The 12,373-nt window shown below is 48.1% G+C and overlaps 2 protein-coding genes across 6 annotated transcripts; both read right to left on the bottom strand.

Annotated features, from left to right (window-relative positions):
* Window positions 1-1,921: 1,921 nt before the first annotated feature.
* On the bottom strand, window positions 1,922-6,814 carry ttc19 (tetratricopeptide repeat domain 19). 2 transcript variants are annotated; one of them, XM_062405093.1, is made up of 11 exons: window positions 6,707-6,814; window positions 6,227-6,336; window positions 5,994-6,082; window positions 5,778-5,888; window positions 5,599-5,637; window positions 5,412-5,468; window positions 5,080-5,141; window positions 4,443-4,537; window positions 3,218-3,381; window positions 2,647-2,809; window positions 1,922-2,568 (listed from the first exon to the last, which is right to left on the bottom strand). In XM_062405093.1, the coding sequence occupies exons 1-11, from the start codon at window positions 6,778-6,780 to the stop codon at window positions 2,408-2,410; spliced, it is 1,125 nt and encodes a 374-aa protein (XP_062261077.1). In that variant the 5' UTR covers window positions 6,781-6,814; the 3' UTR covers window positions 1,922-2,407. The 2 variants fall into 2 exon arrangements, with proteins under 2 accessions (XP_062261077.1, XP_062261078.1); XM_062405094.1 differs by having other exon boundaries at window positions 6,227-6,333; window positions 6,707-6,805.
* Window positions 6,815-7,127: 313 nt separating this feature from the next.
* LOC133968606 (zinc finger protein 664-like) lies at window positions 7,128-11,514 on the bottom strand. 4 transcript variants are annotated; one of them, XR_009924115.1, is made up of 4 exons: window positions 10,277-11,437; window positions 9,816-9,963; window positions 8,181-9,582; window positions 7,128-8,149 (listed from the first exon to the last, which is right to left on the bottom strand). XR_009924115.1 is itself a non-coding variant. In XM_062404748.1 (4 exons), exons 2-4 carry the CDS (start codon window positions 10,496-10,498, stop codon window positions 8,243-8,245), a joined length of 1,710 nt encoding a protein of 569 aa, XP_062260732.1. In that variant the 5' UTR covers window positions 10,499-11,126; window positions 11,450-11,510; the 3' UTR covers window positions 7,128-8,242. The 4 variants fall into 4 exon arrangements, 3 of the variants coding, with proteins under 3 accessions (XP_062260732.1, XP_062260733.1, XP_062260734.1); XM_062404748.1 differs by adding an exon at window positions 11,450-11,510 and having other exon boundaries at window positions 7,128-9,582; window positions 10,277-11,126; XM_062404749.1 differs by adding an exon at window positions 11,450-11,489 and having other exon boundaries at window positions 7,128-9,582; window positions 10,277-10,409.
* Between the last annotated feature and the right edge of the window lie 859 nt (window positions 11,515-12,373).

Below are 12,373 nucleotides of genomic sequence, written 5' to 3' on the forward strand. Positions count from 1 at the left end.
CTCCTGCATCATCAACAAGGACGGAGAAAAGTCTGACTTTACCTCAGAGACATGAACGTCCAACTGAGGACATGATCCCCACTCTGGACACATAACACTCTGTGTGTGTGTGTGTGTGTGTGTGTGAAACAGGGAAGAGTTGGAGCCTACCTCAGCGTCCCTGCAGCACTGAAAGAGACTGAAACTAACAGAGAGACAGAGGGGGGGAGAGAGAGACAGGGAGAGACAGGGAGGGGGGAGAGAGAGAGACAGGGAGGGGGGGAGAGAGAGACACAGAGAGAGACAGACAGGGAGGGGGGGGAGAGAGAGACAGAGGGGCGGGGGGAGAGACAGAGAGAGAGAGACAGAGGGGGGGAGAGAGAGACAGGGAGAGACAGGGAGGGGGGAGAGAGAGAGACAGGGAGGGGGGGAGAGAGAGACACAGAGAGAGACAGACAGGGAGGGGGGGGAGAGAGAGACAGAGGGGCGGGGGGAGAGACAGAGAGAGAGAGAGAGACAGAGGGGGGGAGAGAGAGACAGGGAGAGACAGGGAGGGGGGAGAGAGAGAGACAAAGGGGCGGTGGGAGAGACAGAGAGAGAGAGAGAGGGGGGGGAGAGAGACAGGGAGAGACAGGGAGGGGGGGGGGAGAGAGACAGAGAGACAGAGAGACAGAGGGAGACAGGGAGGGGGACAGAGAGACAGAGGGGGAGAGAGAGACAGAGGGGGGGAGAGGGGGGGAGAGAAAGACATGGGGGACAGAGAGACAGACAGACAGAGAGACTGAATAGAAGAAAGGAGGACAGGAAGGAGGTGGAGACGCAGACTGAGACAAAAAGGTCCAACAGAAATCAGCTGAGCGTCACCGTGGCAACCAAACCTTCAGTCAGTTAGCCCCGCCCCCTGGCTGAATGCTAACTTTAGCTCCGTAGCATCTTTCAACACAATCTGTTAACCAGGTTGGTCGTGTGGTGTGTCTCCACACAGGTCAGAGGTCACAGCCAGTCAAACCAGAACAAGTGATCCTCAGGTGTATGTTCAGTGAGCGGTGACCTCTGACCTTCAGTGGAGCTCAGGTTCTCACCTGGTCAGCTGGAGCGTCGTCCTGAAGAACCGGGCCCTTCGTCTGCAGCTGCTTTTATATCAGATCAGGAACCTGTTGACACAACAACTGCTTCACCTGCGTGTTGTGGTCCCAAGTGTGAACGTATGGGAATGTAAAGGTGTGCGCTTGTGTGTGTGTGCGTGTAGCTAATCGGCTGTTTGTGTAGCAGCACACTGATTCCTGTTTGTGTTGTCTGTTTGTTTACCATCGTCACTGTGCTTTGAATCCGATGTGTTCAGTCAACACAACAGGAAGTTTACCTGCGTCACTCTGTGGGAACTCACCTGTGTGTGGGAACTGTTTGTTGTGTCACATGTCGTTAATGACACTTTACACATCGATGTGGACAGAGGACATTTTATAAGTGAGGACATTGAAGACGTTTTAATCAGACAGACACTCACAGGCCTGAAACATGAACCTGAACCAGTTATCCAGCTGAACTCCACCTGACAATCAGGCTAAGTGGTCACATGATGCTGGTTTAATCTGTTCAGCTAACTCAGCTTTTCTTCTGGATATGAGGGGGGGGGGGGGGGGGGGCAGTTTGACTGACAGCAGAGCCGAGGATCAAACTGTTGAATAATAAAAATCTTAGCAGAACAAACATCCAGAATAAAAGAAACAGTTCCAGCTGCTGAATGCAGGAAGAACATCTGGTAGAACATCTGGGATTGTTTTTGTAGTCAAACTGTTCATGAACAGATCTGAATATGATCTCACATGTTTCCATCACATGTCATTCACATGTATCTCCTTGTGTGTCAGTTTGAGTCTTTCAGGTGAACCCTGGTGGCTTCAAGCTGAACTGCAGGAAATAAACACAGTGAAGAAGCAAGTCGGCTGATCTTCATATCTTTACAACACAACAGGTACAACACTGTTTCCACTGTGTTTCATATCAGTACACACATGTACAGTGAGGTTTGAAAACAAGTCAGGTGCTAAATGAACATCAGTAGAAAACCACAAAGATCAATAGAAACTAAAGAAAAGACTTTAATGTGTCTGATGAATGTAGATTGAGTTTCTGTTCATCAGCCAGTGAACAGGAAACCAGTGAAGCAGCTGCAGTCTGTGGGACTGGGAGCACTCTACTGGTCAGGCTGGTTCTGTTGGGCTCCAGCAGCTGACAGAGGTTCATCCTCTGGGGAGAAGTTAAGCGATAACCACAAATCCTGCTTCAAAGTCCACCGCCCTGGTGTTTATGGGAGGGTTCATCCTCTGGGGACAGCGACAACAACAGTGTGAGGACATTTTGTGGAAAGGTCAAAGGGTCACTAACATGCTGGACCCTCAAGTCTGCTTTTGGACACCCTGAGACATCAGTCCTCTGCAGCGTCCTGCTCCTCCTTTGTCCCCTGCTCCCTCTTCTTCTTCACCTCCTTCAGTCCCTCCTGGATCTGTTCCACGGCCTCCTGATCTCCGGCTTGCCGGGCCAGACCCAGAGCCTCCTGGTAGAACCGCACCGAGTCGTCCAGCTGCCCTGATGGACCAGAGACAGAATGTCTTAATAAATTTCCCCACTTGGTAAATGTCCCCACAAACATTCACCTGTCCTGACCTTTGTGCAGCAGAATGCCGGCCATGTTTCCCAGCAGGACATGTTGGTCCGGGTGTCCCGCAGACCTGCTCAGATCCACAGCCTGTTGGACCAGGGCCAGGGCGTCCTCATGCAAACCCTGCAGATCCAGGATGGTGCCCAAGTCGTTCATCAGCACCAGAGTCTGACAGGAGACGACAGGACGATGACATCACACGTTAACCAAAAGGTGTCTTTACCTGTGAGCGTGTCCCTGACATGTGGGCGTGTCCCTGACGTGTGGGCGTGCCCATACCTGTGGGCGTGTCCATGACATGTGGTTGTGTCACGAGCATGTGGGCGTGTCTCTACCTGTGTGCTTGTCCCTGACATGTGGGCGTGTCTCTACCTGTGGGCGTGTCACGAGCATGTGGGCGTGTCTCTACCTGTGGGCATGTCCCTGACATGTGGGCGTGTCTCTACCTGTGGGCGTGTCCCTGACATGTGGTTGTGTCACGAGCATATGGGCGTGTCTCTACCTGTGAGCGTGTCCCTGACATGTGGGCGTGTCTCTACCTGTGTGCGTGTCCCTGACATGTGGGCGTGTCTCTACCTGTGGGTGTGTCTCTCCCTGCTCCTGGCGGCAGATGGTCAGTGCCTTCTCGTAGTCCTGTCTCGCCGCGTCCAGGCGCCACGTGGACGCTCGGTATCGAGCTCGAGAGTCCAGACAGAGTCCGAGAAGAAGGCGGGTCTCTTTTCTCAGCGCCTCCTCCTCCTCTGTAGACGACGCCCACAGCATCACCACACCAACATCAGGACAGAACATCAATTATGTCCAAAAACTGACTCTTTTTCATTTCTGGTTCTCCGAAAGCTGTAGGTGCTGAAAACAATTCACCGCCAGAACAGTAGGTGGCGCAATGGAAGACGGGCTAAGACAAGCCTCCCTCATGAGTTCTATATCTGCAGAAGAAGTCGTTGATTGTTTGTTTACCTCCTCCCGGCTCCTCCCACACAGTGAACGATGGCAGCTAACAGACGAAGGCTGTTGATGACGCGTAGAAAGAAAGTTTTACCTGAAACTAACTGACACCCAGTGGGTCATAATGTTTATGTTATCGTTTATTAGCGCAGCGGTTCCCCGGTCTTGTTTCCGAACAGCGTTGCTAATTCAACAGCTTGAAGCTACACGGAGGCAGCTAGCTCCCCCCCCCCCCAGCTTCCACACACAGTCAGCAGGGTCTCCTGTTACTTACTACTACCAAGTGTTTGCTTCTAACCTGTCGGTGTAATTGAAACAGTGTCATGATGTTTTTATGTTTTTGCACAGTTACCTCCGCAGTTAGCATGGTGGCTAGCCTGCTAGCGCCGTTATGAAAGTTCGTTATAACCGTATGTGATCGTACACACATGCCGACAGGGCTCTAACCAGCCACCGTCAGACGGACAACTCCGCTGGCTCAACACACTTGTTACACTAATTGTAGAATCGTAGTTGTGTTGGGTTTATTGTGATGCAGGAGGGTGCGTTCCCATGTGTCTGTCATAACAGAGAAGCATATATCGGCCCTAAGACAACAACAAGACTTCTGGATACACAACACGTCTCCTCACATCTTCTACCGTCACTGACAGGAACTCCTCAGTTCATTGGCTCCTTCATCTCCATCAGACTTTAAACATGAAGTTACAAACTGGTACTTCTCATGTAGTGAATCCTGCTGTGTTGTTGTGTTGTTGTGTTGATGCGTTCAGTTCCATCAGCACCTGTGTGTGTCCTGAGAGACTCCTCACATGTGACTGAGCTTCATTCACTGATCACAGAGTTTCTGTCTCACCTGTCTGTTCCTCTGCTTTCAGGTCGATGCTTTTCTGCAGTTTGTCCTCAAGAGACTCCGAACAGAACCTGAAGCCATGTTCAGCAAGCTCCGCCCTGCACCAGCACAACACACAACACACAAACACACAAACACACAAACACACAAAGTCACAAACCGACTAACCAAGAGGCCAAGGCCCGGAACTAAGAAGCAGGATAAGATCCTTTGAGCTCTAGATCCTCAGAATCTAGATCCTCAGAGGATAAACCTCTGTCAGCTGCTGGAGCCGAACAGAACCAGCCTGACCAGTAGGAGCAAAGTGGAACTGCTTCACTTACTGGTACTGATGTACTGGGAGTGTTAGCGGAGGAGTTCCACACATACTTTAAAACTTTGATCCTTTAAGTAACTTTTTCCAGTGAAATTATTATTTATTTGGGTTTACAGACTTATATTGTGACCCCCCCCCCCCCCCCAGATGTTTTACCAGATGTTCTACCTGCATTGAGCAGCTCTTTATTCTAGATGTTTTTTCTTCGTTCTTGGGCTCTGCTGTCAGTCAAACTGTACCTGTCTGTGATTGGTCATATGCAGTAAACCCCCCCCCCCCCCCCCCCATCCAGAAGAAACGTTAACTGAACAAGTTCGTTCGTACTTGTTCTGCTCAGCGTAGATGGAGGCTAGCTTCAGAGACATCTCGATGAAGGCGTTATCATCCTGCAAACAGACAGAGGAGTGACGATCAAAGAGCACACACACACACAGGGACACACACACAGACACACACACACAGGGTCACACACACACACACACACACAGGGACACACAGACACAGGGACACACACACAGACACACACACACTTACAGACACACACACACAGACACACACACACAGACACACACACAGGGTCACACACACACACACACACACAGTGACACACTCACACAGTGACACAAACAGACAGACACACACACACAGACACACACCTGTGGTGTTCCTCCTGACAACATGAAGCTCATCGCAGCTTTGAACAGTTTTTCTGCCTGAGACAAAGAAGAGATTTTACGATATGAGACGACAGACATCACAGTGACATCACTGTGACATCACAGTGACGTCACTGCTATTACAGGTATAATGGGAGGAGCTAGCCTGTGATTGGATGTTACTCACGTTGTCTAGCTGACCCTGCACGTAGGCCAGGTTCGCCATCTGAGGAAACACAGAGCATCTTAAGACGAGGTCAAAGGTCACACCTGAAGGTTTCCAGCCCATAGTACATATTCAGATGTGGGTGTGGTCAGATACGGATGTTGCCAGAGTCACATGTGGGTGTGGCCAGCAGGTGTTACCATGCTGTAGGTGTAGATGAGGGCCTGCTGGTTTCCAGTCTGATGAGCCAGAGCGACGGCCTGATGGAGGAAACCTGAAGCTGCTTGAAGCTGATCCCGATACACACTGAGCTGAAAGACACACAACACCTCAACTGCTGCTGCAATACTACTGCAATACTACTACTACTACTGCTGCTGCAATACTACTGATACTGAACTACGGTTGGACTGTACCTTGGCTTTCTTCAGCAGCAGAATCATCTCATCGTCTTTTCTCTGAGCTTCATCTCGTTTGTCTTCATCAGACCTGAACAGAGAGAAAGCTACACACACACACAAAGACACACACACACGTATACACAAACCATCACACACACACCCACACACATCATCCCACACTTTATGCAAAATAATTGAAAAGTGATAAATCAGCAGATTTATGGTGATTGGTGTAAATTATGTTTTACCAACTGTTGCCCACAGAGCTGCTCTTCCTCCTCCTCCTCCTCTTCCTCTTCCCTCAACGTGTTTTATGTTTACCCAGAAGGCCGAGCGTTTTCCTGCCACAGAGCTGCTGCTGTAAATAGAACATTTACAAATGTAAATTCTTTCGCTTGAAACCATCTCTTCATGTTTTTCCAATTGAGCTGAAGGAACCCCCGAAACACAGAAGAGAAGTCCATCAGTATATTATATATTTGTATGTATATATATTTATGTATATATGTATGTATATGTATATCTGTATTTTCTTCACTGATGAAGAGCTTCTATCTTTTACAAATATCTGATTCACCTTTTTTATTATTATATCATCATTTATATTGTTTCCATGACAATATTAACTTATACACGGTGACACGTGAACTGACTGCTGAAGAACGTTGGATGACGTCATGCAGGTCGCGGGTTCACCTGTTGTCCAGGTGGGGGGGGCTCTCACTCACCTGCCTCCAGCTGCTGAGCATCTGGACCTGACCAGGGTCAGAACCACAGCGCGACGCACACAGGAGGCCGCCATCTTCACCGATTACGTCACATCGATCGGATGTCACGAGGTGTCCCTCGTTGCCTTCAAATTAAAAGCAGCGGTGAAATGACTATTATAAATTCTTCGCATTTTACACACAACAGTTTTATTTCAGTGACAAAGATTTTTTATCTTTTCGATGGATGAAAATATTTAAGAATCATTAAAAAAAGTCTTCAAGGATATTGTCATTATTTCATTACATTTGTTCTTATATTCATTTAAATCATATTTAACTGGATGGTCTTCATGCTGAGACCAGTTTTATTTCATCAACCAGTTTCTGTTCACTTTCTGATCCTTGATTCACACACTGAAGAAAATGCCAACATCCTCCGTACAGGTTTGAGCTTTTATTGTGAAAGACAAGAACAGGATGACACAGATGGATGTGTTTTTGTATGGAGGCATCAGAACCCCAAAATGAGTCATGGGTTCAACTCTGAGAAACAAAGCAACTGGTGTCATTAAAAAGTCTCCAGACCAGCATCTGGACCAACAAGTCCAGGGTAACAGGTCCCTGCTCCAGGACAGGGACGCACCTGAAGCTGCAGATGTGGATAATGACTGGACGTTGGTGGATCCTGACCGGGGACTATGATCACAACAAGACGGCTTGATATATATTTCTCCTCAGAGACTCGACCACTACTGACAATAATCCATCAGGTCATTGACCTTCAGTTCTGCTTCAAAGTGTTTATTCTAACCAAAGCTGTAAAGACTCTGATCTCTCTGATGTCCTCTGTGACACGGGACATCTGTTGGACTAGTGTCCGTCCTGGAAGACGGATCCTCACATGTCTGAGGTTTCTACCTTCTTCACCTGTTAAAGGTTTTAATAGTTTGACTCTTGCTGAAGAACAGAGGACGTCTCACCTTGTTAAAGACCATGAGACAAACTGAGATATGAGACTACACATATAAAATGTGATTGCTTGATTCTTTAGGATCTAGTTGTTCTTGTGTCCGGTCGTGTTTCTACAGCTGCAGATTCTTTGAGATGTGGTGAAACATTCATGTTTGACGACACTCAATTAAAATGTTCTGTTTTTAAACGATTACAAAGTGATCATCAGTAAACATGCATCAGTATGAGGACAAACCTTTTGTCATGTTTTTATGAACAGTTCTTTTTATCATCTTATTCACCAGTGAACGTAAAATCTTGTTTTTTTTAAAGAGGTTTATTATGAATCTGCAGTCTGATTCCTTTTCAAAATAAAAGGAGATGAATTCATCCGGCAGTGATGTCAGCCTGGGTCAAATCAACATGTCAGGAGTTTAGACTACAATGGCATCGATGTGTTTCAGAGCATCTTCATGATCCATCACTGCTGCAGCTCCACCTGCTGGCAAACTACAGTAACTAAGATCCAGTTGTATTCCACCTGCATGCACCCGTCTCTCCATCCTTTGTGTTTTCAGGGATTCAGATTTTCCACACAGCCCTTCACTCAGTGGGTCTGTGGTCGGTGAACCTCTTCAGGTGGTAGCGCAGCACTCCTTTAGTTTTAAAGCTCTTGCCACAGATGCAGGCATGCGGCCGCTCGCCGGTGTGGTCGAGCTGGTGGAGCCGCAGCAGCGAGCTGGTGAAGAAGAACTCTCCGCAGGTGAAGCAGTAGTGGTTCTTCTCTCCGGTGTGTTTGGATCTCTGGTGGCTCAGCAGCGAGCCTGAGGTGATGAAGCTCTGGCCACAGTCCTGGCAGGTGAACGGGCGCTCGCCGGTGTGGATCCGCTCATGGGCCCTCCAGGAGTTGTGGTAGGAGAAGGACTTCTCGCAGTACGAGCACTGATGCAGCTTTTCTTTGGTGTGGCTCAGCCGGTGCATCTTCAGGTAGTGGGCGATGGTGAAGCTCTTTCCGCAGTCGTCACAGGTGAACGGCTTCTCGCCCACGTGGAACAGCGTGATGTGGGACTTCAGGTGAGACGACTGAGTGAATCTCTTGCCGCAGGTGGTGCAGAGGAACGGCCGCTCTCCAGTATGTGTGACTATGTGAGACTTGAGGTGGGGGGACTGGGTGAACCTCTTCCCACACTCAGTGCACTTGTAGGGCTTCAGTCCGGTGTGTGTGCGGTTGTGCAGTTTCAGACCCTGCAGGCTGGAGAAACATTTGCCGCACTCGGTGCAGCGGTAGGCCCTGAGGTCCTCATGGGTCCTCAGGTGGCAGTGCAGGCCGCTCTGCAGCTTGAAGCCTTTTCCACACGTGGGGCATTTATGCGGTTTCCTTTTGGAGTGTGTCACCTGATGGATCTTCAGACTCTGAGGGTTGCTGAAGGTCTTCATGCATTTGGGGCAGGACAGCAGCTTCTGGTTCTTGTGCGATTTGCGGTGGAAGTTGAAGCCCTGGTAGGAGACGAACATCTTGTCACAGACTTTGCAGCGATAACACTTCTCCCCCTTGTGCACCTCCAGGTGCTCGGTGAGCTCCTGCCGCTCGTCGAAGCCGTCCCCACAGAACCAGCATTTGAAGGGTTTGGTCCCAGAGTGTGTCCTGTGGTGGGTCTTCAAGTCCCTCTTCAGAGCGAAGGTCTTGTCGCAGTACGAGCACTGGTACGCTTCCTTGCGATTGTGGATGTGCTGATGGATGACGAGGCTCATCAGGGTGGGGTAGGTTTTCCCACACTGCCAGCACTCATTGGGTTTCAGTCCTCTGTGGATCCTCAGGTGAGCCTCCAGGTGAGACTTCTTATAGAAGCCTTTGGTGCACTCAGAGCAGTAGACCATCTTCCTGCCGGTAATCACTGAGCAGGCCAGGCTCGCTCTCTGGTTCCAGAGCTGAGGGTGATGGTCTGTTGGAAAGGTCAGAAATCAATTACTGCTCCTTCAAGAAGACGCAAGTTATAAAAGGTGCAACGATTATTAGGACAAATACTTTTTATAAAAATCAGTATCTTGGAGTATTTAAACCAAGCTGCATATTATCAGCCTGGAGATCAATATCATTTCAAAACCACATGACTGTAAAAGTCTTATAAACCTCAGCTGCACGGGGACGGAGAACCAATGTTTGAGGGTTAGTTACCCAGAGACAGGAAGTCCCGCCCCTCCAGCCAAATCCTACAGTCCGTCAGTTTGACGAACAGATTCTTCAGGACAGGATACGACTGGACCTCCACGTCTCCGTCCGGCTCCATTTTGATTTGAACGTTTCCAAACTCCTCAGCTGAGTCCTACAGAAAAGAAAAGATCATTAACTGCAAATCCCAGAGCTGAACTGGTCCTGCTTCATCTAACTGATCTGGATCAGCTCTGCTTTAAACCGGATCAGCCCCGGTTCTAACCGGATCAGCTCTGGTTTAAACGCTGTAATCTTTTTTTTTACAGAATCTTTAGAACTGTATAACTTTGACGTCATCAGTGACAATCTCTCTTCGGTGAGCCTGAGGCTAGCACCGTTAGCTTTAGCACCGTTAGCTCACTAATAGCTCCCGTGTCGGACCCTGCGGTTGGAGCATTAGCAGCCGGTCGCTTGCTTCTTTTTACCGGTGAAGCCGCGTCGAGCTCCATCCCTCCGGTTCCTCCAGAGGCCGAGACGCTCAGGTCCACAGGTCCGGTGACCGAAGGGGGAGAGCCGGACACTGGGGCGCTGCTGCAGCGGTGCACTTCCGGGTCATCGCTGCAAGTGAGGACATTCATTGACGTAATGCCTTCCCTATACTGGTCCTCACAAAGATAGTTGTACCCCCCCCCCAACCATTGAATCATGATGTCCCTTACGCATATTTAAAAAGTTATTTCCACACATAACAGTCAGCTGTACAGATGCATTGTAGTGTGTGTTGGTCACTAAGGAACAATACATTTTGTATAAGTAAATATTGGCGTTTCTCAGACTATGGTGCTGAAAAAAAACTAAAACCTTTCAGGAATTTCATAAAGTATAAAAGAAAAAAAAAATCTAAGTTAACACATACATTGAGAAACAGCTTTCATCCCATCAACCTAAAGTATTAATTTATGAATGATGTCATCGCTCATCTCCAGCGTTTGACTGAATCCAGGTCCCGAACATTTTCACCATCATAGTTTCAGGCTCATTATTCATTGAATAGGAAACTTTGTTGACAACAGAAAGAAACACACATACAGTGTAAAGCCCTCCACTGTCTGAACCAATCAACACAGTAAAGCTTTATTTAAACCAGAGGTGCTGACGACTTAACAACACATGAGGATGGAGATTAGCTCGCTGGCTAACACTGGCACATTCACAGAAATGTTGAATAATGTTTCTAAATAAATTCATTTGAATCTTTCTCTGCTGCAGTTTAATGTTTTTATAATGTAGACTGACACCAGAGGGTTGAGTCACTGCCTCCAGGAGCAGCGCCACCTGCAGGAGAAACCAGGTATTACACTTTCTACTGAGCTTCATCACTCAAGAGCTGTGAAACTGAGACTGAATAAACCAAAGTCTCTTTACTGGAGCTCTCAACCCTGGGTTCTCCTCAGCAAATGAAATGAGCCTGTCAGCTGTTCTGGGATCAGATAAATGCTTCGGTCAGTCTTTGTCAGGGCACCCCCACTCAGAGAACACACTGCCTGGAGGGGGCGCTACAATTCGGCCTTTTGTTTACATCATCTCCCAGGCGACAGGGCCCTGCCCACTCCATGACATCATCACATGCACACATGACGCGGTTTGATGACACTCACCATCAAGTTGGAGATCTGACATCACAGCTTCATGGGGTCATGGAGGTCACTCTGTCAGAGCCAATCAGAAAGCAGCGTTAATGACCAGGTAGAGACTCATCCGTAGCCCCCCCCCACCCCTTCCTGGATCAGAACACGCTTCGGTCCGGTTTCGTCACGACCCCGCCCCCCGTGAACAGCCTGCTGAGGGCGGGGCTTCAATCGGCCTTTTATCTCATCACTTCCTTTCCTGAGCCACAGGTAGAAACACAACTGTCCTTGCGATCAAGGAGTCTTACCTGGGGGGGGGGGGGGGGGGTCCCACACGCTGACTCCAGGTCTGTGCTTCCTGCTGAGGGGACAAAACAATGAGCATTAAATTGTTGTAATCAGCCAATCAACAGAAAGCTGATTTATTGAATCTACTTATTTTTAGTCAAAATTCAAAGGGTGCATTCAGAAAGTCAGAAAAAGGAGGATCTAGCGGTTAGGAGAGGATCTGGACTTCAACACATCCAAGTGTTTTTCACATTGAACATCTTTAATCATGTGAACGTTTCATCTTATTTAAGCTCTTTTTAGATTAAAAAAATTTATAAAAAGAAAAAGTGATAAATTAAGTGTGAATCAATGCTCAGACAAAACATGACATTAAATATCACATGAATGTTTCACAACAGGTCCCGAACATTTTCACCATCATAGTTTCAGGCTCATTAATCATTGAATAGGAAACTTTGTTGACAACAGAAAGAAACACACATACAGTGTAAAGCCCTCCACTGTCTGAACCAATCAACACAGTAAAGCTTTATTTAAACCAGAGGTGCTGACGACTTAACACATGAGGATGGAGATTAGCTCGCTGGCTAACACTGGCACATTCACAGAAATGTTGAATAATGTTTCTAAATAAATTCATTTGAATCTTTCTCTGCTGCAGTT

The sequence above is a fragment of the Platichthys flesus genome, chromosome 14 (assembly GCF_949316205.1).
Source record: "Platichthys flesus chromosome 14, fPlaFle2.1, whole genome shotgun sequence".
Classification (NCBI taxonomy): domain Eukaryota; kingdom Metazoa; phylum Chordata; class Actinopteri; order Pleuronectiformes; family Pleuronectidae; genus Platichthys; species Platichthys flesus.

What these genes read in the sequence shown, in the direction of transcription:
- ttc19 (XM_062405093.1), bottom strand. Translation starts at nt 6,780, where the DNA reads ATGGCGGCCTCCTGTGTGCGTCGCGCTGTGGTTCTGACCCTGGTCAGG. An exon ending in TGTCAGGAGGAACACCACAG is followed by an intron (nt 5,142 to 5,411) that starts GTGTGTGTCTGT and finishes GTCTGTTTGCAG; the next exon opens with GATGATAACGCCTTCATCGA. An exon ending in CGGCATTCTGCTGCACAAAG is followed by an intron (nt 2,569 to 2,646) that starts GTCAGGACAGGT and finishes CTGGTCCATCAG; the next exon opens with GGCAGCTGGACGACTCGGTG.
- LOC133968606 (XM_062404748.1), bottom strand. Translation starts at nt 10,498, where the DNA reads ATGATTCAATGGTTGGGGGGGGGGTACAACTATCTTTGTGAGGACCAG. An exon ending in AGCTCGACGCGGCTTCACCG is followed by an intron (nt 9,964 to 10,276) that starts GTAAAAAGAAGC and finishes TCTTTTCTGTAG; the next exon opens with GACTCAGCTGAGGAGTTTGG. An exon ending in GCGGGACTTCCTGTCTCTGG is followed by an intron (nt 9,583 to 9,815) that starts GTAACTAACCCT and finishes CCTTTCCAACAG; the next exon opens with ACCATCACCCTCAGCTCTGG.